The sequence below is a fragment of the Chlorocebus sabaeus genome, chromosome 14 (assembly GCF_047675955.1).
Source record: "Chlorocebus sabaeus isolate Y175 chromosome 14, mChlSab1.0.hap1, whole genome shotgun sequence".
Lineage (NCBI taxonomy): Eukaryota > Metazoa > Chordata > Mammalia > Primates > Cercopithecidae > Chlorocebus > Chlorocebus sabaeus.
Genome location: NC_132917.1, coordinates 74461641 through 74489606, shown reverse-complemented (window position 1 = coordinate 74489606; position 27966 = coordinate 74461641). Strand labels below are relative to the sequence as shown.

The following is a 27966-nucleotide window of genomic DNA, read 5'->3' as shown; positions in this document are numbered from 1 at the left end:
GCATTATCATTTTTTATTTCTTTGCTGCTCTTTTTATTGGCTAGTTTCCTCCTTCAATTTTCATTTTTGTAAAACATCACGTGGGCTTATCACTAGGAGACAAGGAGGCGACACAACTATGCACTTTGCTGTCTGCGCTGTAACCGAATAACGGATCTGCAGTGACCAGTCACCAAAAGACTTTGAAAGAAGTGATGTAATTAATTACTGATCATGATGCACTGATCACTATATTGTATCAGTGCACGATATCAGTATACTATACTATCGATACTGATAACTGTGTAATAATTTGTGAACTGAAGAGCTGGATACTACTTTATGTAATTACAGTTAATATTCCATGGTAACTGAAATTTGAACTGTGTTGTTGGAGAATTGGTGTTAATTAACTAAACTGTAGTAACTGAAATCTATATACTGGAACCATGCAAAATGAGGACTGCCTCTACTTTAAAATGGCATTTTCAGAAGTGAGAGATGGAGATGGATAATTAAATTTAATTATACATTAAATAAGGCCTCTAACTGCCTATTTGTGTGAATTTCTCTGTGTCAGCTTCAAGTTCAGCATTCCGTGTAGAAATTGGCCCCATGTACTTAAAGTACAGTTTAAAAATATGTTATGTGCTTTCTTGGTAAATACATTAGTAATGATTTGGATTTCTGGTTCAAGATAACTTTCAACAGATTAGCATATTCATTCATTTATTTTTCTAGCTGTATCCAGCACATAATTGGAACTCAATTTTTAAAAATGTTGAATGAACAAATGCTGACTTCCGCCATTCAAAAAGGGAAGTTTGAAGTGAATAACTTCACAGATTCATCTGGGGAAATACATCTATCTATGTATTCTTAGATCATTTTTAAAGATTCTAAAATTCCAAAGTGTTTCTGAAAATTACCGTAATTATCTTTCTCTTGGTCACAGGGGAAATTAAAGAAGCTTTAATTTTCCCTACATTCTTTAGCTAAAAACAATTATATAGAATGATTTTAGTTCTCAGAGGTGGGGACATATTTTTTAGCTATCTTTTTTATCGTGTTTCTTTTATGTTTTCTTTTGATTGTCCTAATGTTCTTTTAAAAATATTTTTATTATTAAATATAACATATATACAGAAAATGTCATAAAACATGACTGTATAGTTAAATAGTATAAAGTGAACACCCAATATCCACAATAAATATCAAGAAATAGAACATTAGGCTGGAAGTGGTGGCTCATCCCATAATCCCAGTACTTTGGGAGGCCAAGGTGGGAGTATCGCTTGAGCCCAGGAGTTTGAGACCAGCCTGGGCAACATGGCAAAACTCTGTCTACCAAAAAAAAAACCACACACAAAAATTAGCAAGGCATTGTGGTGCATGCCTGTAGTGCCAGGTACTTAGGATGCTGAGGTAGGAGGATCACTTGAGCCTGGGAGGTGGAGGTTGCAGTGAGCTGAGATTGGGCCACTGCTGCACTCCAGCCTAGGCGGTGGAGTAAGACCCTATCTCAAAAAAAAAAAAAATTGAACATTACCAACACCCTAGGACCCCCTTCTTTTGCCTCTTTTTATCATAATGCCTTCATTCCTTCATAGGGAAAATCACTGCTGTCATTTTTGTGATAATAATTTCTTTGCTTTTCTTTATAGTTTTATCACTGTGTATGCTTCTCTAAACAATATAGCTACTTTTGCTTATTTTTAAAATCTATGTAGATGAAATCATGCTACATGTGTATGTATTCTTTGTGTCTTGCTGCTTTTACTCAATATTATGTTTCTTAGCATCATCCATGTTGCCACATGCAACTGTAGTTCATTCATCTTCATTGGCTGTATGTGGAAATATACTATGATTTATCCTTTTTAATGTAGATTGACATTTGTGTTTTTTTCAGTTTTGGGTAATTGTGAATAAGATTGTTACTAATAGTCTTTTGGCTGCTATGATCTGACTTTTTTCATATATCCTGGTATATATGATTATTTAAAGATTATATGATTAAGAACAAAAAAATCCAAAAATTCTACAGATAAATTATTATAATTAGTAAGAGAGTGCAGCAAGGTTGTTAAATATAAAATCAATATACAAAAATTAATTATAGCTGGGCACAGTGGTTCATGTCTATAATCCCAGCACTTTGGGTGGCAGAGCCGGTTGGATTGGTTGAGCTCAGAAGTTCAAGACCAACCTGGGCAACATAGCAAGACCCCATCTCTATAAAAAATTGTTTTAATTAATTATATTTTTATACATTAGCAACAAACTAAAAATGAAATTTAAAAAGATGAGAAAGGGAGAGAAACTTTGTCATCGGTAGTTCTTTGAAGTGTAAATTAATATTTAAAAATTAACAGATCCCTAAGACTAAAATTAGACAACAGACAAGGAGATCTTTTGGGAAAAATTATAAAGCTGTAGATTATTTTAGATTTTCTATGTACGCAGTCATTGGCACACAATGACAGTTGTCTTTCTTCCATTGCAATGCCTTTTATTTATTTGTCTTACCTCATTACTACCTTCACTATAATGCTGAATAGAAGTGATGATAGCATGCTCCTTGTCTTGCATGGAAAGCTTTCAACATATCACCTTGAAGAATGATGTTTGCTCTCCATTTTTGTAAATACATTTTATCAGATTATTCCTATCATCTGTTCTTACTCAGTCTTTATCATGCACAAATGTTGGGTTTTAAACGGAGGCTTTTCTTTGCACCTATTGGGATGATCATATCATTTTTCTCACTTACTTATTTAATGTGATGAATGACGTGATTGATATTCTAATGTTATGTCAACCTTATGTTCTTGGGATAAACTCAACTTGGTCCTGCTGTTATTCTTTTTATATATTATTAGTTTCAATCTCTCTATATTTAGAATTTTTACAAGTTTATGGGTGAGATTATCCTATAATTTTTTTCTTACTACACCTTTATCTGGTTTCACTTTCTTTTTTTTTGAGACGGAGTCTCACTCAGTCGCCCAGGCTGGAGTGCAGTGGCGTGATCTCGGCTCACTGCAAGCTCCGCCTCCCGGGTTGACGCCATTCTCCTGCCTCAGCCTCCCGAGTAGCTGGGACTACAGGCGCCCACCACCACGCCCGGCTAATTTTTTGTATTTTTAGTAGGGACGGGGTTTCACCGTGTTAGCCAGGATGGTCTTGATCTCCTGACCTCGTGATCCGCCCACCTCGGCCTCCCAAAGTGCTGGGATTACAGGCGTCAGCCACCGCGCCTGGCTGGTTTCACTTTCAAAGGTTGTGCTAACCTTATAAAATTAATTGAGGAGGCCGGGTGCCATGGCTCATGCCTATGTAATCCCAGCACTTTGGGAGGCCAAGGCGGGCAGATCACCCGAGGTCAGGAGTGCGAGACCAGCATGACCAACATGGAGAAACCCTGTCTCTACTAAAAATACAAAATTAGCTATGCATGGTTCCGCATGCCTGTAATTCCGGCTACCCAGGAGGCTGAGGCAGGAGAATCGGTTGAACCCAGGAGGCAGGGGTTGCAGTGAGCCGAGATCATGCCATTGCACTCCAGCCTGGGCAACAAGAGCGAAACTCCATCTTAAAAAAAAAAAAAAAAAAAAAAAAAAAAATTGAGGAGTGTTTCTTCTTCTATTCGTAAAATAATTTGTTTAAGATTGAAATTCTTGGCTGGGCACAGTGGCTCACACCTATAATTTCAGCACTTCAGGAGGCTGAGGTAGGTGGATCACGAGCCCAGGGGTTTGAGACCGGCTTGGGCAACATGGCAACACCCCATCTCTAAAAAAAAAAAAAGATGGAAATTCTTGATCTTTGCAAGTTTGATGGAGCTCATCAGTGAAATCATCTGGTCCTCTAACTTATTTTGTGGGAAGATATTTGATTACTGATTACATTTCCTTAATGGTTATAGAGTATTTAGGTTTCTAAAATTTCTTTAGTATTGGTTAGATACATTTTTCTAGGAATTTGTCCATTTTATCAAACTTATTAGGATAAAGCTATTCATTATGTCCTCTTATAACCATTCTCATGTTTGAGCATTTGTAATGATGTCCCTTTCTCATTCCTTGTATTGGTTCTTCATTCTCATTTGTTCTCTCTTCCTAATCTGAGACCTGGGGATAAGTATAAGTAGCCAGTAAAGAAAAGGCAGGAGTATTGGAGGCAGAGAAGCAGCATGAGCAAATGCACTAAAGTGAATATATTTGGTATTGTATCCATGAAAACCTTGAGGTGAAAAACAGTTTCTAATGAGGCTAACAATCAGGTAATGACAGATCTTAAAGAGAGTTTAAATTTTACCTTATAAGAGATTCAGACAACCAAAGAATTTAACCAAGGAGAAATATAGTCATATTTTCATTTTTAAGAATTATTCGTTAGATACTAAACACACATATACTAGGCATTGATGAATAAAATCAACAAGACAGGTTCTCTACCCTTGGAAAGGTTACAATATAGTGGGAGAGGGAGTCATAGAAACAAATTATAATAGAGTACAATAAATGCTAATAAAGAAACAAAGTTTACGAGGGCAGATAGCTTACTTTGAGACAGAAGCTTGAGTTTTTTGGTGTAACTTTTTATTAGTTCCACTCAGCATCTCTAAACATTCTCAGACTTACATTATAGGCAGACATCTAGATCTCTTGGGAGCTGTTAAAATTGGATGACTTGGGCCGGATGTGGTGGCTCACGCCTGTAATCCCAGCACTTTAGGAGACCGAGGCAGGTGGATCATGAGGTCAAGAGATCAAGACCATCCTGGCCAACATGGTGAAACCCCAGCTCTAAAAATACAAAAATTAGCTGGGCGTGGTGGCACGTGCTTGTAATCCCAGCTACTCAGGAAGCTGAAGCAGGAGAATTGCTTGAACCTGGGAGGCGGAGGTTGCAGTAAGCCAAGATCGTACCACTGCACTCTAGCCTGGTGACAGCGGGAGACTCTGCCTCAAAAAAAAAAAAAAAAAAAAAAAAAAAAAAAGGATGGCCTGGACAAGCTTTAGTACCCAGTCTGACTCCTTTCTGGATTGTTTCCCTCAACTTGCGTTTTATATTTCAACAGAGCACACACAATTCAGTTTGAAAACCAGTGGTTTCTCTTTCCTTCGCTATAGGTGTAAACAATATCCAGCTGGTGGCTACAGTTCTGCCTCTGGTTTTGCTGCCATGCATCCTGGGCGAACTACTGGTAAAGGGCCCTCCACTCACACTCAGATTGACCAGCAACCTCCACGGCTTCTCATTGTGCACATTGCTCTACCGTCCTGGGGTGACATCTGCGCCAACCTCTGTGAGGCTCTGCAGAACTTCTTCTCTCTAGCCTGCAGCTTGATGGGCCCCAGCCGCATGTCCCTGTTCAGTTTATACATGGTACAAAATCAGCATGAGTGTATCCTCCCTTTTGTGGTATGTATATCTATATTTATTCATTTTATCCTGAAAGGAAATACAGTGGTAAGGTTTCTGGAATAGAGATCACAGTTATTAATACTTACAACAATAACCCCACTACTTCTCCACACACTGTAGCCCCCGAGTGACACCATGAGAGCCAGAGGACATCCTGCATATATAGGGGTATGCACTGTTGAAGAGAAACCCCAAAATTATTAATCTGGGAGTATAAATAGGCTACAAGCTGCCCCTTTCCACTCCAGAGAGAGGGAGAGAAACCTTGGCATTGACAGATGTTTGAAATGTAAACAACTGACTCCTTTTATGCCCTTCGAAATGTAAACACACAAGGAGGGAAGCCTCTAAATCTCTTCTGAGGTCTCTGGCTATTCAATCATCTTTTAAATTACAAGACTTGCCCTTTAACCCAGTTAACAGTTTTCTTTGCTCAGAAAGCCCTAACTATGCAAAAATATGAAAATATTTTTTCTACATTCCACATAGACTCAGGTGAAACTGTCCCCTAGGGTTATGGAAGGCAATCACTGGGCCAGGGGCAGTGTTTTTACAAAGCTCCTTCATACATAAACAATTATCTATGCTCCTCTTCAAAATTTCAATCTTCCCTTTCTCCCTTGTATAAAATTCAGAATCATAGTGATGAGAAAGACTTCCAGAGGTTCTATGCATCTCCTTCCTTGAGGTAGCCTTGCTGCTAATATATGTTATCAAATGGATATAAGTCTTATTTAAGATTTCCAAAAGAGGAAATTTCATAAATCCATTGCTGAATTATGAAAGTAATATATGACTGGAATCTATTTATTTTTTGATTAATGCCTTAGTTTCCCTCATTGGAAGTGGAATGATAACATCTCTGTTGATACTATAAAGAATGAAAATAATATATATTACCTTATGCTTCCTGAGTTAGAACATACCCTGGTTGCTTTGACACAACCTTAGGCTTACAACAACTCACGGTTTATTTCTTGATAAAAGTCACACAGGGAAAGTTTTGAGTATAAATGCTCCAAGTGCTAAGTGTGGGGATTTTGTCTGTGCATTGTTACTTAGGCTGGGTTGGGGATGGGAAAAGGATAAAATTATTTAAGAAATTCAACTGATCCTTTCTATGGTTTGAGCATGATTTCGTACCTCTATTCATTATTTATTGCTGTGTAACAAATTATCCCAAAATGTAGTGGTCTAAATTAATAAACATTATCTCATAGTAACTATGAGTTAGGAATTCATAAGTGGCTTAGGTAGATCAGGCTTGGGGTCCCTCATGAGGTTGTAACCAAGATGTCAGTCATCTGAAAGCTTGATTGAGGCTGGAGGATCCAGTTGTAAGATGGCATATTCACTTAGCTGTTGGCAGAAATTCTTATTTCCTGACTACTCAGATCTCTTCAAAGGACTGCGTGAATGTCCTTAATTTGTGGCAGTGGGCTTCTCCTAGAACAACTGATCCAAAAGAGAGGGAGACCAATGAAGAAGCCAAAATATCTTTTATGTCTTAGTCTCAAAAGTAACATGTTGTCACTTCCTGTACATTCTGTTCGTTGGAAGCAAGTCACTGTTCCACCCTATATAGAATAACTGCAAGCAGATTTACCCTCCTGCCTAAAACAATAAAAAAAAAAACCTGGATAAAACCTATGAAAAATATTTTTCAAAACAGTGGACATCACGCAGCAAAGAACAAAGCCCCCAGGAGACAGGAAGTAAATGAGGTGGGACTTAGAATTGTCCCAGCTTGCAGATCACCTGAGGTCAGGAGTTCAAGACCAGTCTGGCCAACATGGTAAAACCCCGCCTCTACAAAAATACAAAAATTAGCCAGACATGATGGCGGCTGCCTGTAATCCCAGCTACTTGGGAGGCTGAGGCAGGAGAATCGCTTGAACCTGGGAGGTGGAGGTTGTAGTGAGCCGAGATTGTGCCACTGCACTCTAGCCTGGACAACAGAGCAAGACTCTGTCTCAAAAAAAAGAAAAGAATTGTCCCAGCTTACTGCCTTGAGAAAGTTTCCAAACCACAATGCAGAGAGGGAGGACCTAGGGGTGGGCGCCAGTGGTTTCCTTGAGTCAAGGAGATGGATCTGGGACTTCAGGGAGACCAAGTTATTAATAGCTAGAGGAGAAAGAGCTACATAGAGGAAAGGAGAGAGCTACATACAGAACTCTATAAAGACCTGAAGAGGGTCCCCTTTGAGTATTCAGCAGAGTACTGATCAGTACATGCGCATGAGGAAACTACCCAAGGCCAAAGAAGGAGCCACCCTAAAAGACTAGAGACAATGGTGCCTGATACTCACAACTAGAATAGTACCTGTTCTTATCAGCCAAGCTGGAAATCCTCATAATTCATGATACATTGGGTAGAGGACTCAAAAAGATCTTGCCTTAGTAGTAGGGCATAAAATAGCCCAAGACTTAGTACTGCTCAAGACTACCTAACATAAACACAAGATCCTAAGTGTCAAACTAGTTCCAGGGAACTTAACTATCCCAGAACAAAGCTCAAGAATATTTATAGAAATACAAAACTATCTAGCACCCATTAAGGTAAAATTCATACTGTCTGGCATTCAATCAAAACTTAAATAGGCATGCAAAGAAGCAGGACTTTATGACTTATGAAGAAATTATTAATCAAAGCTGACACAGAAGTAACATAAATGTTAGAATTAGCAGATGAGGACATTAAGACAATTGTTATAATTGGGTTCCATGTGTTCAAAAAGCTAAGTGGAGATATGGAAGATATTTTAAAAGTTCCAAATCAAACTTTTAGAGAGGAAAACTGCAATTTCTGGCATGGAAAATACACTAGATGGAATTATTGACAGATTAGACATTACGAAAAAAAAGATCAGTGAACATGAAGACATAGGAATAGAAACTATCCAAAATGAAACACAGAAAGAAAACAATCATTTTTTTAAATGAATAGAGCATAATTGAGCTCTGGGACAACTTCAAGCCATCTAATATATGTGTAATTAAAGTCTGCAAAGGAGAGGAACAGGGGACAGAAAAAATACATTTAAAAAATGGCCAGAATGTTTCTAATTTTGATAAAAAACTCCAAACCCACAAATTTAAGCAATCATTGAATGCCATGCACAAGAAACATGAAGAAAACTACATTATGGCACATCATACAAAAACTATTGTTAAAGATGAAATCTTGAGGCTGAGCATGGTGACTCACACCTATAATCTTAGCACTTTGGGAGGCTGAGGCAATAGGATCACTTGAGCCCAGGAGTTTGAGATATATGTAGAGGAAATACCTAAGACAATTATATTATAAACAAAGGAGGGGAAAGTGATATAAAGGGAGCTAAGGTTTCTACACTTCATTTGAACTGGTAAAATGTTGACACCAGTTGACTCTTGTTAAGTTTCTGTGTACAATATGATAATTAGGGCCACCACTAAAAAACCTATACAAAGAAATACACTCAGAAACACCATAGGTAAATCAAAATAGAGTATTTATAAAATATTCCAATAGCCCATTGGAAGGTATATAAAAGAAAACAAAGAAACTAAAAACAGAGGGAACAAGCAGGAAACAACAAATAAATTGGCAGGCTAACATATCAATAGTTACATTAAATGTGAGTGGCCTAAAAACATCAATTAAAAGAGCTTGGCAGAGTTAATTTTTTAAATGACCCAACTATATCCTGTCTAAAAGAAACTAACTTCAAACACAATAAATGTAAGCTGAAAGTAAAAGAATAGAAAGGGATATATCATGCAAACATTAACCAAAACAAAGCAGGAGTGGATTTATTAATATATCAGATGAAACAGATTTCAGATCGAAGAATACCAGGTACAGAGAGGGACATTAGACAATGATGAAAAGGTCAATCCACCAAGAAGATACAGAAATCCTAAATGTGTATGCACTAAACAGCAGAAACTATAAAATATGTGGAGCAAAAACTGATTGATCTAAAAGAAGAAATAGATAAATCCACAATTATAGTTAGATTCAGTGTCCCTCTTTCAACAATTGTAGAACATCAATAAGGATACAGAAAAACATCAGCCAACAGGATGTAATTGACATTTATATAATACTCCACCCAACAACAAGCAGAATGCACATTCTTTTCAAGCACCTATGGAACATTTGCCAAACTAGACCATACCATGGGCCTTAAAGGAAAGAAACTTAAATTTTAAAAATTGAAATCATACATAGTATGTTCTCTGATACAATGAATCAAGATAAAAATCTATAACAGAAACATAACAGAAAAATTCCCCCAAACACTTGGAAACTAAACAACACTTCTAAATAATCCATTGGTCAAAAAGCAATATGTCAAGGGAAGTTTTAAAAGACAACAACATTGAACTAAAGGTAAATGAAAATACAAATATCAAAATTTGTGGGATGCAGCTAAAGCAGTGCTGAGAAGGAAATTTATGGCACTAAAATGCTTACGTTAGAAAAGAAAAAAGTCAAATCAGTAATATAAACTCCCACCTCAAGAAACTAGAAAAGGAAAAGCAAAATGAACTCAAAACAAGCAAAAGGAAGGAAATAATGAAGAGCAAAAATAAGTGAAATTGAAAACATAAAATAGAGAAAATTAATTAAAAGTAGTTGATTCTTTGAAAAGATCAATAAAATTAAACCTCTGGCAAGAATGACAAGGAAAATAGAAAAAGAAAATATAAATTACCAATATCAGGAATGAAACAGGGGAGTGTCATTGTAGGCCCTTGTTATTCCAAAGAATAATAGGAGAATACTACAAATACCTTTACATACGTAAATCTAACAACTTAGATGAAATGGACCAGTTCCTTGAAAAGCACAAACTATCACAGTTGCCCAATATGAAACAGATAGCTTGAATGGCCCTGTAACCATTAAAGAAATTGAATTCATGATTTTTAAATTTCTGAAAAAGAAATCTTCAGACCCAGATGGTTTTATTGAAGAATTCTACTAAACATTTAAAGAAAAATAACATCAATTCTACATAATCTCTTCCAGAAAATATAAAAGAAGAAAATACTTCCCAACTCATTTTATAAGGCTGTTTTTAATCCCAAAAATAGACTAAGACAGTACAAAAAAAGAAAACTGAAGACCAATATCCCTCATGAACATAGATCACATAAAACTTAACAAAATATTAAAAAATAGAATTCAGCAATTAAAAGAAATTATACACCATAACCAAGTAGAACTTATTTCAGGGATGCAAAATTGGTTCAATATTTGAAAATCAACCAAAGTAGTACACCATATTAAAAAGCTAAAGAAGAAAACCATGTGATTATATCAGTTGAAGTAGAATAAGCATTTGACAAAGTTCAACATCCACTCATGATAAAAGCTACAGCTAATGCCATATTTAATAGTGAAAGACTGAATGCTTTCCTGCTAAGACTGAGACAAGACAAAGATGTCTGCTCTTAGTACTCCTCCGCATAGTACTAGACGTCCTAGGCAGCACAATGAGGTAAGAAAAGGAAATAAAAGGCATGCAGCTTGGACAGGAAGAAATAAAATTGTCCCTATTTGTAGATGATGTGATGGTCTATTTAGAAAATCCAAAGAATTTTATACTACTGTTTGAGGAGAAGTGTGTCAAAGAATTTGTAAACATATTTAAAACCACCATGGTTCCCTTCTGGTGATATGCCAACACCTTAAGTCACGTGGTAAGAGCCTGGATTTCTGAGAGGGAGCTCAATCCTCAGGTATATCCCATTGGTAGTTTTGCCCTTACGAAATTGCCTCTATAGTAACCACCAACCCTCTTATTACAAATATACAAGACATTTGTTGGTCATTTTCAGACACTCAATTCAGAGAAATCACTCTATTTGCTAATATGTTAATAACATTAAGCAGATATTACGGAGTGTTTACTGCATACATGGCATCATGCTAAATGGTTTTTCCATGACTTTCACTTTTATCCTAATATATGTTTGCTTATTGATATATGTATTCGATATAGTTTTTAAAATCTATTGTTATCTTTTAGCTTATAACTTTCAAAAGTATTTTAGATTTTATTTTCCTTTTTAATTAAGTATTTATATAAGGAGCTATTAAGTCAGTCAAATTGCTAGGAAGAAACAGATAGATGGCACATTCAAACCAAATAATTTTCAAAGAAATATAGAAGGGAATATTTACATAGGTGTGGGCAGAGTTTAGATGGTGCAATAGGCATACCACCTCTAGGACTGAAGAGGAGGGAACTGTCTGAAGAGGGCTGCCTGACAGGATCTTTGGCCTTTGTTAAAGAAAAAGTTATTCACGACACTTGTTAAATTATGGTAAGAAAGACTTTATTGAGGACGAACATGATAGGTATGTTGTTATGATCCTAAATAAAGGGACCATAGCATTGATCCCTTGGAAATCCATCAATGGGTATAAGGACCATGACAATGGAATGTTGCAATGGGAAAGAGAGATTGGGCTCAATTCTGAATATGGCACAAGCAAGTGGGAATATATAGCCAAGGAGCATATGGGGATCAGTGGATACATAATTACTAAGAGGAAACATCAGGGGTAATGGGAATTCTGGCTAAACTGATTTACAGGATTCTTGCTGAAAACAGGCCAGGGTGTTCAGACATCACCTGGGGGATAGTGCAGGATGAGGAACCCAATCAGATACTGAGAATGATCAGACATTACGAGTAGGGGATTCTCGCCAAACTGACTTAGCAGGGTTCTTTGCTAAAACTAAATTTTTTTTTTTTTTTTTTTTTTTTTTTTTTGAGACGGAGTCTCTCTGTCGCCCAGGCTGGAGTGCAGTGGCCGGATCTCAGCTCACTGCAAGCTCCGCCTCCCGGGTTCACGCCATTCTCCTGCCTCAGCCTCCCAAGTAGCTGGGACTACAGGCGCCCGCCACCTCGCCCGGCTAGTTTTTTTTTTGTATTTTTTTAGTAGAGACGGGGTTTCACCGTGTTAGCCAGGATGGTCTCGATCTCCTGACCTCGTGATCCGCCCGTCTCGGCCTCCCAAAGTGCTGGGATTACAGGCTTGAGCCACCGCGCCCGGCCAACTAAAACTAAATTTTATAAGGAAGTGCACAGATGGGCCTAAGAAAAGGTTTAAAAGCCTGACTAAAGTTTGGTCAAGCAGAGAATCATGTTGCCTTCAGAAGAAGGACGCAGCCATCCTGTGGCAATCTGGTGAGGAGGAAGCCAGGAGATGAAATACCCTGACCTCACTTTCCTCCCACATGCAGATCTCCTGCTGGTGCCTCCCATTGGCCAAAGCCAGCTGGAAGCAAGAGTGTGAATGACCTCATTGAATCAGTCCCTATGGATCACCTTCCTAGGGCACAAAATAGGGTAGAGAAAAGTAGAGAATGATCTGGAAGGGCAAATGGAAGATATCCAGTATAAAAGGTTTCTTAGGAAATGAGCCCATGTCCCAAACAAGGGTAAAATGATTTTTTTTACTCCTCAAGTGGCTATGTTATATCCCTCTGGTACTCCTCGGTACATTTGGACCTAGTTGAATCCCTTAATCTTTTAATCACTCCACTAGAAAAGGCAGATAGCTTTACACTAGAAACCACTGACTTGTCAGAAGCTCAACTAAGCTGGGAAAGAGCTGAGCTGTCATAGTAGCTGATTAACGAAATCAAGCCACAAATGAAAGGGTAAGTCTTTATTTACAGTAATAATATAAGCAAGAATCTAAACTGGAGAAAGTGCCTACTCCCCCTTTTCCATTTCCTCCATGAAACTGTGCACTGGTTGAGGATAAGTGCAGACATGGGGATAGTTTCACTGTTGAAGGAGTCCTGAACAAAAGGCTTTGGCAATTTTATGCACCCTGGGGTTGATGGGAGGGCAAGGAGGGAAGGCTAGGAGTGGAAAAGTACAGAGTACTGACTCAGAGTAGGGAAAAGTGTCTTTAAGGCATCCTTCTCCCTTCCCCCACAAGGAGGTCTTGACAGAGGGCCTAAGGAGGACTTGGGCCAAGGCCTCAGATGAAGAGAGCTAGAAATGAAAGTACCAGAGCTAGGAATACAAATATTCCAAGAACATGACCAGCCAGGGGTTCTGAATCCTTGACTGCAACTCCCATCAGAGAATGCAGTGCATTGGCTGTGTACCAAGTCTGGTGTGGCAAAGGCAGCTTTTCCCCCATGAGGCCTGCCAAGTAAATTATTTGTAATTGCCTATGGTCAGGCTTGAAAAAAATCGCACATAGGTTTTTAACCAGGATCAGACTCTTCACTGGTTTCTCAGGAAAAGTTGAAAGCCAAAATTTCTTTCCAACTGAACAGTAAGTTCAACCCTAGTTAAAAGCTCAAGAAAATTGCTGAAACAGTGCTATTACCTTATGTATGGAACAATCCAATCTTTACTTACGGAAAAAACATGACCTTAAATCCATTGTCACTGACCTGTATAAATATCTGACATTTTCTATCTGCAGAAGCAGCTTAAAATATAAATGGAGAAAGATAACATGTGGGAAATCTTACTCAGAATGAATACCTCAATATATCCTCTCATATTTAATTTTTGAGTATAATCAAATAATTCTGAATGTTTTATAAGGAGTCATGACAGGAGATTCATAATTAATATTAAAATTCCTTTTATATCCATTGCACCCTTTATATAAATAATTCCAACCAGAATGATTCATTTCCCCTCAAAACAGGGTTTCAGAAGAATGCCCTTATTGTGAAGATCTTCCCAATTCTTTTACTTTTTCATAATACTCAGGTGTCTGAAGCGAGGGGATCCCTTGAGCCCAGTGTCGTGAGCTATGATTTCCTCATTACTGCATTCTAGCCTGGGTGACAGAGCAAGATCCTATCTCAAAAAAGAAAACAAAAAAAAAAACAAAAATAACCTGAAATATAGCTTAACATATTAAACTATGATAATAGATTACCTATTAGATAGAAGGGAATTTGTATGGTACCCTAGGGCTAAGGGAGAGATCCTAAGGAAAGTCAAACTTGAAAAGAGGACTCCCTTCCCGAGGCTGGGGTTCACACCAAATTGCAGAATGTGTATTTGTAACCCACTGGATGGCAGAGAAGTTCACTGGTTTGTCAAGGCTAAAGTTGGTCTACAGTTACTGGGAAAGCAGGAAGCTACTCTCCAGTGATAGGTGAGCTACAGTGATGGCTGGGTATACAGTCATGCAGAGAGAGTGCAGGCAGGATGCCCAGAATGTGTATTCTCCATGTTGGAAGAGCAGTAGCATTGAGATGGCCACAGGAGACAAACTTCTCATGGGGAGGGACAAGTGAGCAAAGGGAATTAGGCATTAGTATAGGCAAGAGGCCTGAATCATATGGTGTCCATGTTGAAAGGGCTGCAGAAAGGTGATTACTAGGCCAGGCAGGGCTATGAAGTCACTGAAAGACTATGAATTCTGAATGCATGGATGGGTCACCATTAAATATCCCTACACCCCACAGCTGACCCACAGTGTGCTGCATGTAACAACAGAAGAGCCTCCTCATGTCCCTCCAGTGCCCTTTACTAAGAAAACTTAACATTGTGCTCACTGTAAAACAGAAATGCTTAAAGGAATTTATCACAGAGCATGTATTGAAGGATGAATTTGGAGTTGCGAAGCAGTAAATTAATAATTAATAAACAGACCATGGAGAGAAAATAATATAAGAATAGGAATGGCTTTTCTAAGCATAATATAAAACCAAAAAAATCTAAAAATAAAAGATTAACAATATATAAAAACAGAATGTATGCTTGGCAAAGGATATACCTGCAAATTCTGAAGATAAATAACAATATGAGGAAAAATATTTGCTTCTCATATCACATAGGGTTAATTTTCTACATATGTAGAAAACTCCTACAATTCAGTAAGAAAAAAACATTCAATAACTCAATAGAAAATGAGGATGGATGGGCCAGGCACGGTGGCTCACGCCTGTAATCCTAGCACCTTGGGAGGCCAAGGCGGGCAGATCACGAGGTCAGGAGATTGAGACCATCCTGGCTAACAAGGTGAAACCCTGTCTTTACTAAAAAAATACAAAAAATTAGCCAGGCATGGTGGCGGGCGCCTGTAGTCCCAGCTACTCGGGAGGCTAAGGCAGGAGAATGGCATGAACCCAGGAGGTGGAGCTTGCAGTGAGCCAAGATCACACCACTGCACCTCCAGCCGGGGCGGCAGAGCGAGACTCCGTCTCAAAAAAAAAAAAAAGAAAAAATGAGGATGGATATACACAGTCAGTTTTCAGAAAAGAAAATATAAATGACGTTGAGACATGAAAATATATCAACCTCATTCATAGTAAGAGAAATTCAAATATGCAGAGATGTCACTTTCCACCTATATGATTGACAAAAATTTTCTATGACACATTGTCACGAGAATTTGAAGAAATAAGCATGCTTATATGCCATTTGTCAGTGTATAAATTGACGTAATTTCTATAGGGGGCAATTTGGTGACAGTATCACAATTTACATATCTTTTAACGTAGCAAATTCACTTCCAGGACCTTATCCTACATATGTATTTGCACATGTGCAAAATAAGTACAAGATTATTTGTTTCAGCACTGTTTGCTGTAACAAAAGATTGGAAACAAATTGAATGTCTGTTAATAGGGGATTGGTTACATAAAATCACGGTTCATCCTTTAATGGAATACTCTATAATGATGTGAAATGATTGCTCAAATACAATAATCAACAAAAGCAAGATACAGAAAAGTATTGCCATCAATTCTATTTAGGGAAGAAAAATGATAAAATTACATATTCTTTTGAATTTCAAACCCTACAAATGTATGTATTCAAAATACATAAATAAATATTAAAAATACATTTATGCTGATAAAATGCCAATTTATATATAGGGAGTCTTTGTAAGATTTTATTTTTTATAAAGGGAAATCTGATTTTCTTTTTAAATATTTTTAATCCCCTCCCTAAACTGCATTCTGGTTTCTTGACCTGACCTCCAATGAAACATCAATCTAAGTTATCCTAACTGCCTAGGGCCATATTATCTATAGGATAACCCAAAAAAGTTCATGTATGAAAGCCCAGAAATAGAATTCTTGAAGATTTTGTCAAGCCAAGGCATTTACATGATGTTCAACAAGTATTAGCCATACTCAAGTGCTCTAGGTCAATAATATATGTCTACTGATTCCTGGAGTTTACCCAATATTATCAATTTTTTATCCCTTATTTCTCTAACTTGACTTTCTGATAACCAACTAGAATGTGCCACAGCTTTACAGCCTCTGAAATCCTCTTCACCTTTACTTTAATACTGACTTGTGCTGATCTAGCACTAGCCTATGCCTTTGTGACCAATCCCTCCAACAATGATATGGGTGTCAACCTATTTCAAGACAACCCTATAGATAGATGATAGACAGAGAAAATACTTAAATTTAAAATAAATGAGATAATACTATGCCTGCTGATTCCATTATCTAATTTTTTTTTTATAATTATAGGCCAGATATGGTGGCTCACGCCTATAATCCCAACACTTCGGGAGGCAAGGTGGGAGGCTCAATTGAGCCCATGAGTTCGAGACCAGCCTAGGCAACATAGCAAGACCTTGTCTCTACTAAAAATTTAAAAATTAGCCAGGTGTGGTGGTTCATGCCTGTAGTCCCAGCTACTCCAGAGGCTAAGGAAGGAGAATTGCTTGAGCCTGGGAGTTTGAGGCTGCAGTGAATCATTGTTCAATTCCCACCTATGAGTGAGAACATGAGGTATTTGGTTTTCTGTTCTTGCTATAGGTTGCTGAGAATGATGGTTTCCAGCTGCATCCATGTCCCTACAAAGGACATGAACTCATCCTTTTTTATGGCTGCATAGTATTCCATGGTGTGTATGTGCCACATTTTCTTAATCCAGTCTGTCACTGATGGACATTTGGGTTGATTCCAAGTCTTTGCTATTGTGAATAGTGCCACAATAAACATACATGTACATGTGTCTTTATAGCAGCATGACTTATAATCCTTTGGGTATATCCCCAGTAATGGGATGGCTGGGTCAAATGGTGTTTCTAGTTCTAGATCCTTGAGGAATCGCCACACTGTTTTCCACAATGGTTGAGCTAGTTTACAGTCCCACCAACAGTGTAAAAGTGTTCCTATTTCTCCACATCCTCTCCAGCACCTGTTGTTTCCTGATTTTTTAATGATTGCCATTCTAACTGGTGTGAGATGGTATCTCATTGTGGTTTATTTTGATTTGCATTTCTCTGATGGTGAGTGATGATGAGCATTTTTTCATGTGTCTGTTGGCTGTATGAATGTCTTCTTTTGAGAAGTGTCTATTCATATCCTTTGCCCACTTTTTGATGGGGTTGTTTGTTTTTTTCTTGTAAATTTGTTTGAGTTATTTATAGGTTCTGGATATTAGCCCTTTGTCAGATGAGTAGATTGCAAAAATTTTCTCCCATTCTGTAGGTTGCCTGTTCACTCTGATGGTAATTTCTTTTGCTGTGCAGAAGCTCTTTAGTTTAATTAGATCCCATTTTTCAATTTTGGCTTTTGTTGTCATTGCTTTTGGTGTTTTAGACATGAAGTCCTTGCCCATGCCTATGTCCTGAATGGTTTTCTTCTAGGGTTTTTATGGTTTTAGGTCTAACATTTAAGTCTCTAATCCATCTTGAATTAATTTTCGTATAAGGAGTAAAGAAAGGATCCAGTTTCAGCTTTCTGCTTATGGCTAGCCAATTTCCCCAGCACCATTTATTAAATAGGGAATCCTTTCCCCATTTCTTGTTTTTGTCAGTTTTGTCAAAGATCAGATGGCTGTAGATGTGTGGTATTATTTCTGAGGGCTCTGTTCTGTTCCATTGGTCTATATCTCTGTTTTGGTACCAGTACCATGCTGTTTTGGTTACTGTAGCCTTGTAGTATAGTTTGAAGTCAAGTAGCTTGATGCCTCCAGCTTTGTTCTTTTGACTTAGGATTGTCTTGGCAATGCGGGCTCTTTTTTGGTTCCATATGAACTTTAAAGCAGTTTTTTCCAATTCTGTGAAGAAAGTCATTGGCAGCTTAATGGGGATGGCATTGAATCTATAAATTACCTTGGGCAGTATGGCCATTTTCAAGATATTGATTCTTCCTATCCATGAGCATGGTATGTTCTTCCATTTGTTTGTGTCCTCTTTTATTTCACTGAGCAGTGGTTTGTAGTTCTCCTTGAAGAGGTCCTTCACATCCCTTGTAAGTTGGATTCCTAGTTATTTTATTCTCTTTGTAGTAATTGTGAATGGGAATTCATTCCTGATTTGGCTCTCTGTTTGTCTATTATTGGTGCATAGGAATGCTTGTGATTTTTGCACACTGATTTTGTATCCTGAGACTTTGCTGAAGTTGCTTATCAGCTGAAGGAGATTTTGGGCTGAGACAATGGGGTTTTCTAAATATACAATCATGTCCTCTGCAAACAGGGACAATTTGACTTCTTCTTTTCCTAACTGGACCCTTTATTTGTTTCTCTTGCCTGATTACCCTAGCCAGAACTTCCAACACTATGTCGAATAGGAGTGGTGAGAGAGGGCATCCCTGTCTTGTGACAGTTTTCAAAGGGAATGCTTCCAGTTTTTGCCCATTCAGTATGATATTGGCTGTGGGTTTGTCATCAATAGCTCTTACTATTTTGAGATATGTTCCATCAATACCGAATTTATTGAGAGTTTTTAGCATGAAGGGCTGTTGAATTTTGTCAAAGGCCTTTTCTGCATCTATTGAGATAATCGTGTGGTTGTTGTCTTTGGTTCTGTTTATATGCTGGATTACGTTTATTAATTTGCGTTATGTTGAACCAGCCTTGCATCCCAGGGATGAAGCCCACTTGATCTTGGTGGATAAGCTTTTTGATGTGCTGCTGGATTTAGTTTGCCAGTATTTTATTGAGGATTTTTACATCGATGTTCATCAAGGATATTGGTCTAAAATTCTCTTTTTTTGTTATATCTCTGTCAGGCTTTGGTATCAGGATGATGTTGGCCTCGTAAAATGAGTTAGGGAGGATTCCCTCTTTTTCTATTGATTGGAATAATTTCAGAACGAATGGTACTGACTCCTCTTTGTACCTCTGGTAGAATTCGGCTGTGAATCCGTCTGGTCATGGATTTTTTTTGGTTGGTAGGCTATTAATTATTGCCTCAATTTCGGAGCCTGCTATTGGTCTATTCAGGGATTCAACTTCTTCCTGGTTTAGTCTTGGGAGAGTGTAAGTGTCCAGGAAATTATCCATTTCTTCTAGGTTTTCTAGTTTATTTTCATAGAGGTGTTTATGGTATTCTCTGATGGTAGTTTGTATTTCTGTGGGGTCGGTGGTGATATCCCCTTTATCATTTTTTATTGTGTCTATTTGATTCTTCTCTCTTTTCTTCTTTATTGGTCTTGCTAGCGGTCTATCAATTTTGTTGATCTTTTCAAAAAACCAGCTCCTAGATTCATTGATTTTTTTTGAAGGATTTTTTGTGTCTCTATCTCCTTTAGTTCTGCTCTGATCTTAGTTATTTCTTGCCTTCTGCTAGCTTTTGAATGTGTTTGCTCTTGCTTCTCTAGTTCTTTTAATTGTGGTGTTAGGGTGTCAATTTTAGATCTTTCCTGCTTTCTCTTGTGGGCATTTAGTGCTATAAATTTCCCTCTACACACTGCTTTAAATGTGTCCCAGAGATTCTGGTATGTTGTATCTTTGTTCTTATTGGTTTCAAAGAACATCTTTATTTCTGCCTTCATTTTGTTATGTACCCAGTAGTCATTCAGGAGTAGGTTGTTCAGTTTCCATGTAGTTGAGTGGTTTTGATTGAGTTTCTTAGTCCTGAGTTCTAGTTTGATTGCACTGTGGTCTGAGAGACAGTTTGTTATAATTTCTGTTCTTTTACATTTGCTGAGGAGTGCTTTACTTCCAACTATGTGGTCAATTTTGGAATAAGTGCGATGTGGTGCTGAGAAGAATGTATGTTCTGTTGATTTGGGGTGGAGAGTTCTATAGATGTCTATTAGGTCCGCTTGGTGCAGAGTTGAGTTCAATTCCTGGATATCCTTGTTAACTTTCTGTCTCGTTGATCTGTCTAATATTGACAGTGGGGTGTTAAAGTCTCCCATTATTATTGTATGGGAGGCTAAGTCTCTTTGTAAGTCTCTAAGGACTTGCTTTATGAATCTGGGTGCTCCTGTATTGGGTGCATATATATTTAGGATAGTTAGCTCTTCCTGATGAATTGATCCCTTTACCATTATGTAATGGCCTTCTTTGTCTCTTTTGATCTTTGATGGTTTAAAGTCTGTTTTATCAGAGACTAGGATTGCAACCCCTGCTTTTTTTGTTGTTTTCCATTTGCTTGGTAGATCTTCCTCCATCCCTTTATTCTGAGCCTGTGTGTGTCTCTGCATGTGAGATGGGTCTCCTGAATACAGCAAACTGATGGGTCTTGACTCTTTATCCAATTTGCCAGTCTGTGTCTTTTAATTGGACCATTTAGTCCATTTACATTTAAAGTTAATATTGTTATGTGTGAACTTGATCCTGTCATTATGATATTAGCTGATTATTTTGCTCGCTAGTTGATGCAGTTTCTTCCTAGCATTGATGGAGTTTACATTTTGACATGTTTTTGCAGTGGCTGGTACCTGTTGTTCCTTTCCATGTTTAGTGCTTCCTTCAGGATCTCTTGTAGGACAGGCCTGGTGGTGACAAAATCTCTAAGCATTTGCTTGTTTGTAAAGAATTTTATTTCTCCTTCACTTATGAAACTTAGTTTGGCTGGATATGAAATTCTGGGTTGAAAATTCTTTTCTTTAAAAATGTTGAATATTGGCCCCCACTCTCTTCTGGCTTGGAGAGTTTCTGCTGAGAGATCTGCTGTTAGTCTGATGGGCTTCCCTTTGTGTGTAACCCGACCTTTCTCTCTGGCTGCCCTTAACATTTTTTCCTTCATTTCAACTTTGGTGAATCTGACAATTATGTGTCTTGGAGTTGCTCCTCTCGAGGAGTATCGTTGTGGCGTTCTCTGTATTTCCTGAATTTGAATGTTGGCCTGCCTTACTAATTTGGGGAAGTTCTCCTGGATGATATCCTACAGAGTGTTTTCCAACTTGGTTCCATTTTCCCCATCACTTTAAGGCACACCAGTCAGATGTAGATTTGGTCTTTTCACATAATCCCATACTTCTTGGAGGCTTTGATCATTTCTTTTTACTCTTTTTTCTCCACGCTTCTCTTCTCGCTTCATTTCATTCATTTGATCTTCAATCGCTGATACTCTTTCTTCCAGTTGATCGAGTCGGTTACTGAAGCTTGTGCATTTGTCACGTAGTTCTCGTGTTATGGTTTTCATCTTTATCAGTTCTTTTAAGGTCTTCTCTGCCTTGATTATTCTAGTTATCCATTCATCCATTCTTTTTTCAAGGTTTTTATTTTCTTTGCGCTGGTTACGTAGTTCCTCCTTTAGCTCTAAGAAGTTTGGTCGACTGAAGCCTTCTCTCAACTCGTCAAAGTCATTCTCTGTCCAGCTTTGTTCCGTTGCTGGTTATGAGCTGCGTTCCTTTGGAGGGGAGATGCACTCTGATTTTTTGCATTTCCAGCTTTTCTGCACTGCTTTTTCCCCATCTTTGTGGTTTTATCTGCCTTTGGGCTTTGATGATGGTGATGCACTGATGGGGTTTTGGTGTGGGTGTCCTTTCTGTTTGTTAGTTTTCCTTCTAACAGTCAGGACCCTCAGCTGTAGGTCTGTTGGAGTTTCCTTGAGGTCCACTCCAGACCCTGTTTGCCTGGGTATCAGCAGCGGAGGCTGCAGAAGATAGAATATTGCTGAACAGTGAGTGTTGCCGTCTGATTCTTGCTCTGGAAGCTTCGTCTCAGGGGTGTACCCTGCCATGTGAGGTGTGAGGTGTATGTCTGCACCTAGTGGGGGATGTCTTCCAGTTAGGCTACTCAGGGCTCAGGGACCCACTTGAGCAGCCAGTCTGTCCGTTCTCAGATCTCAACCTCCGTGGCAGTCTGTCCGTTCTCAGATCTCAACCTCCGTGCTGGGAGAGCCACTGCTCTCTTCAAAGCTATCAGACAGGGGCATTTACCTCTGCTGAGGTTTCTGCTGCTTTTTGTTTAGCTATGCCCTGTGCCCAGAGGAGGAGTCTACAGAGGCAGGCAGGCCTCCTTCAGCTGCGGTGGGCCCCACCCAGTTTGAGCTTCCCAGAGGCTTTGTTTACCTACTTAAGCCTCAGCAATGGCGGGCGCCCCTCCCCCAGTCTTACTGACGCCTAGCAGTTAGATCTCAGACTGCTGTGCTAGCAATGAGGGAGGCTCTGTGGGCGTGGGACCCTCCAGGCCAAGTGTGGGATATAATCTCCTGGTGTGCTGTTTGCTAAGACCCTTGGTAAAGCGCAGTATTAGGGTGGGAGTTACCCGATTTTCCAGGTGTTGTGTGTCTCAGTTTCCTTTGGCAAGGAAAAGGGATTCCCTTCCCCCTTGCGCTTCCCAGGTGAGGTGATGCCTCGCCCTGCTTCAGCTCTTGCTGGTCAGGCTGTACCAGCTGACCAGCACCAATTGTCTGGCACTCCCCAGTGAGATGAACCCAGTACCTCAGTTGAAAATGCAGAAATCACCCATCTTCTGTGTCACTCACACTGGGAGCTGGAGGCTGAAGCTGTTCCTATTTGGCCATCTTGGGCATGCCCCCAATATTATCTTTTTTAATTATTATTTTGAGATGGAGTCCCACTCTGTGGCCCAGGCCGCAGTGCAGTGGCATGATCTCAGCTCACTGCATCCTCCGCCTCCCAGGTCTAAGTGATTCTCATGCCTCAGTCTCCCGAGTACCTGGGATTACAGGTGTGCACAACCACACCTGGCTAATTTTTGTATTTCTTTTTTTTTATTAGAGGTGGGGTTTCACTATGTTGGCCAGGCTGGTCTCGAACTCCTGACCTCAAATGATCCACCCACCTCTGCCTCCCAGAGTGCCAGGATTACAGGGTTGAGCCACCGCCCCCAGCCAATATTATCTTTTTTTTTTTTTGAGACGGAGTCTCGCTCTGTCTCCCAGGCTGGAGTGCAGTGGTGTGATCTCGGCTCACTGCAAGCTCCGCCTCCCAGGTTCAGGCCATTCTCCTGCCTCAGCCTCCGGAGTAGCTGGGACTACAGGCGCCTGCCACCATACGCGGCTAATTATTGTTGTTGTTGTTGTTGTTATTTTTAGTAGAGACAGGGTTTCACCGTGTTAGCCAGGATGTAGTCTCGATCTCCTGACCTCATGATCCTCCTGCCTTGGCCTCCCAAAGTGCTGGGATTACAGGCATGAGCCACTGCGCCCAGCCAATATTACCTTTTTTGCTACTCTTCAAAGCCTTGTGTGTATTTTACATGGACAACAAACCTTCAATTGGAGTAGCCACGTCTCAGATAATACCCACAGGTGGCTAGTGGCTGCCATATTGCACAGAGGCTCTGCTGGATCACTTGTTAATCTGTGCCTCTCACTTTGCCAGCTGGGAAAGTGCTGCTTTTCTGGTGCCTTTTTTTTTTTTTTTTTTTTTTTTTTGACGGAGCCTTGCTCTGTCGCCCAGGCTGGAGGGCAGTGGTGCCATCTCTGCTCACTGCAACATCCACCTCCCGGGTTCACGCCATTCTCCTGCCTCAGCCTCTGGAATAGCTGGGACTACAGGCGCCTACCACTATGCCTGGCTAATTTTTTTTTTTTTGTATTTTTAGTAGAGACGGGTTTTCACCATGTTAGCCAGGATGGTCTCGATCTCCTGACCTCGTGATCCGCCCACCTCGGCTTCCCAAAGTGCTAGGATTACAGGCGTGAGCCACTGCGCCTGGCCTTTCTGGTGCATTTTTAGGGTGTGTTTCTCTATTCTGGAGCTGGCTCCTAGAACCCTCAAGGCTGACTTTGAAGGAGAAGCTGTTTGGACAGCATGTTGCCACGGAAGTGATTCTCAAGGCACTGACTGGCTTCAGAAGCAACAGAAATCCCTAGAAACCACTAGTTCTTTCCTTACATGGCTGAGCTGGCATAGGCAAGAATTTTGTCAGCCAAATTGTGGCTGAACATCTTAACTCAAAAGGCCTGAAGAGTAACTGTCCACCTATTTGTACTAACTCTGTACTTCCCTCATGAGCAAAAGATAAAACTGTACCAGGCAGGAGAACCCAGTATTATCTCATTCACAGGCCATTTGGACTGGTCTGGGCAAACTGCACTAACTCTGGCCTCTGCTTCTCTTTTCTTTGCATTGCAATAGCCCCAGGCTCCACTGAGTTAAGGCACACTTGAACCCAAATTTCTCAACTCCCAGTTTACATGGTAGTCACATTCTACAATGAATGAATGCACTCAACATTCCCAGCAGAGCACTTGGTGTTAGGTGGACCACTCTTCAGCAGGTTGTTAGGGCATGGAGTCATTTAATGCTCTCCACCTATGATGCAGCCTCAGCCTTGCCTCTGCATGTTGCAATGTAGATTAGAGGAATTTTTTTCTCCTAAACTCCTTTTATTCTCTTTGTTCCTCTCATCTTTTGAGTCCTTGGCATTGCTTTCTTCAAAGAAAGCCTCAAAGAACTGAACATTGGCACTGTTTCTCCTTTTCAGATATTCTTTACACTTTTAATTTATATTACATTATCTAGGAGGGTTCATTCTCATTTAAATGAATGTCATCCTTGTCAAGGTTAATATTCCCACTATTAGGTGGGGACCGAAATAAGAAACAGAAACTTAACAAAGAAGTAAAAGTGAGTATTTGCCACACAAACTGTAAGATAGAGAAGACTGCCAAAATCAGGAATAATTTTCTTATTTTTCACATTTTTCCATAAATCTCTAGAAATATAGTAAAATAAAGAAGGATGTATCTGAGGGAGTTTCCTGGTCACAACCTTTTTACATTATGAGGTTGAGAGCTTATCGCTTGAGTGTCTTTTTGTTTGTTCCAAGAATGTGTCAGAACAAATGCTTTTCATGAAATGTCACCTAGGTCAACTCCTTCGTTCATTCCATCAGTACAAGGCATTGGTCTTGGGCACTGTGCAAGTCTTAATCTAGTTCCTTAGTCCTCAGTATGTCTGGTAATATTAACTTGAGATTTCAGTTCACAATGAGATGAACACTGTGGATTAGTTAACAGTGAATGATAAATATTTATGTATCTTGTGTTTCTTATACCTTTAAAAAGTCACATTTAACATGTCATTTGAGTTAGAAAAAAGCGTCCTTGCATTTTAACATCTAGCTCTCTGCCAATTTCAACTTTGTATAGATAAAGTTTTGAAAAAAACTGTTACCCACTGAATGGAAGTGAGAGTGCAGTTTCCTGGAGTTCTTCCCCAGGGAGCTCTGATCTTAAGTCTTTTAGAGCATGAAGAGCAGCATAGTGTCTCTGCTCCCTCAGAGCGTCCTTTGAGCCTCCCCATCCTATTTCATCTTTTATGGTTGGTCTAGGACCAATTTCAGAAGTGGATTCATGGTAATATGAGTGCATGTTCCAGCTGTTTTCATATTTGACAAGATGGATAAATTCCACCCCCAGGGTTATCAACACAATCAGTCTGTTTCTAGATCACTACAAAAAGGTTTTTACCAAAAAGCCATCTTCATCTTTCCCAGAAACATAGGCAGGGACCTCATAACTGAGATAGCTCTTGACTTTTGGTAGGTAGGAGGAAAGAGAGAAGACATTAAGCTGAAGGACCTGGAACCTGGGCTGTCTGATAGTCTTCAATAACAAGCACAGTGGTCTGTGGTACAATGGACTGATCAACAGAACCTTAATCAATTACTTTACATTTTTTCTGCCAGTGAAGTACCAACATGTGAAAATATGCATGAATGCAGAGATGAGGACCCATGGTTCTGCTATAGATGAAGACATTGTCACAAGAGTGGCAGAGGAAATGACGCTTTTCCCCAAAGACAAGAAAATCTACTCAGACAAGAGCTATAAGACTGAACAATGACAGCTAGATGTCCACTGAGCTCTTCACCAGATGGGATAAGAGGGATTTGGGAGGCTTAGCACACGAGGGACCTTGCCTTTCAGAAACATTTTGAAGACTTCTTTGGGGTTTGGCACATTTGCACCTGTGAACTTTCAGGATATAGAAGTTTCTAAGAATTGATTTTTGAAAAGACACTAATCTGTCAAGTGCACTTGTCATTTTGCAACATGACAGCAATCCAACTGTTAATTACAGTTAAAGATAAACTATAAAATCCCCTTCACACTTACTGTTGCTGACTTTGACAGAAGTGCCTGGAAATAGCTGTGCAAGGGAGGCCTGAGGATCGAGGATTGTTTCTGACCCACAACACCCACACCACAGAAGCTACTGTTGTGACTGAAGGTGTTCAAAGGCCCTGCTACAGTCTAAAGAGCATTAGGTTTTCACCTGCTAAAAACATTCTTCTGTTCTGTTTCTTTTTCTTCACACAGAGAGGATTCACTGACTTGCATTTTCAGTTTAAATTGGTGGCACTTGACAGGTACAAATAGTGTCTGGTGGGAGAGCATGGCCCTGCAAGCTGAGCACTCTTGGCCTGGAGTGAACTGTCTGCATGTGGGTGGGAGCTCCATATAAGGCCTCTGCAGAGCGGGGCAGACAGGTCCGTTACTCTGGCTGCTGATTACATCTGTGATTATGGAATTCCTTCACCCATCTCTCGATATCGCTTACCCACTTGCCTTCCTTGTACCACATCTTCTCCTGACCTTCACTTGCTACTAGATTTCCCCCAGCCATATCATCATAGAGGCTAATCAGAATAAGACGGTAGCTTCAAATTTGAGTCCTTGGTTCCTGTGGTTAAATGTTTGCTATTAGCTTTAAAATATGGGTCAATCTCTTGCTTTACTCCAGAAAACCATTTGAAATTCACAGGACCTGCATATTCTCCATGGTTGATATGTGCCCAGACTGAGCAGTCAGTTTGCAGATTCGACATTGCCAAAGAAGTGGGAGTATTAAACACTAGAAATGCTAAGAGTTTTCAAGGATATGTATATTTATTATAATGCTTTTACTTTGGAACTTTAGGTAATAGAAATATAGGACATTGCTTATTTTAAAACATGAGAAGGACATAAAATGGAATAATTGCTTATTTTTCACCAGATACTCGTAAAACAAATGGTATGAATTTTTTTAACTTTTATTTTAAGTTCAAGGGTGCATATGCAGGTACATAGGTTAACTTGTGTCATGGGGGTTTGTTGTACAGATTATTTCATCACCCAGGTATTAAGCCTACTACCCATTAGTTATTTTTCCTGGTCCTCTCCCTCCTCCCACACTCCACCCTCTGACAGGCCCCAGTGTGTGTTGTCCCTTTTTATGTGTCCATGTGTTCTCATCATTTAGCTCCCACTTATAAGTCAGAACATGCAGCATTTGGTTTTCTGTTCCTGCGTTAGTTTGGAATTTTTATTGTTAAATCCATAGTAATATGTCATCACAATTTTAGACACAGACAAGCTTAGTCTGAAGTTGTGGCTGGTTCTGGGTGTCATCTAATAATGACACCCTATATGGCATCACCAGGCTGGACT

At 39.4% G+C, this 27966-nt stretch overlaps 1 protein-coding gene and 1 pseudogene across 1 annotated transcript in view; both read left to right on the top strand.

The window, feature by feature from the left end:
- Positions 1 to 5024: 5024 nt before the first annotated feature.
- M1AP (meiosis 1 associated protein) overlaps positions 5025 to 27966 on the top strand; it is a 91195-nt gene continuing 68253 nt past the window's right edge. Inside the window, exon 1 of the mRNA XM_073023109.1 lies at positions 5025 to 5409. Coding sequence (XP_072879210.1) covers positions 5170 to 5409 — 240 coding nt within the window. The 5' untranslated portion in view covers positions 5025 to 5169. The remainder of the gene's footprint in view (positions 5410 to 27966) is intronic.
- On the top strand, positions 14471 to 26395 carry LOC119627133 (torsin-1B-like; annotated as a pseudogene).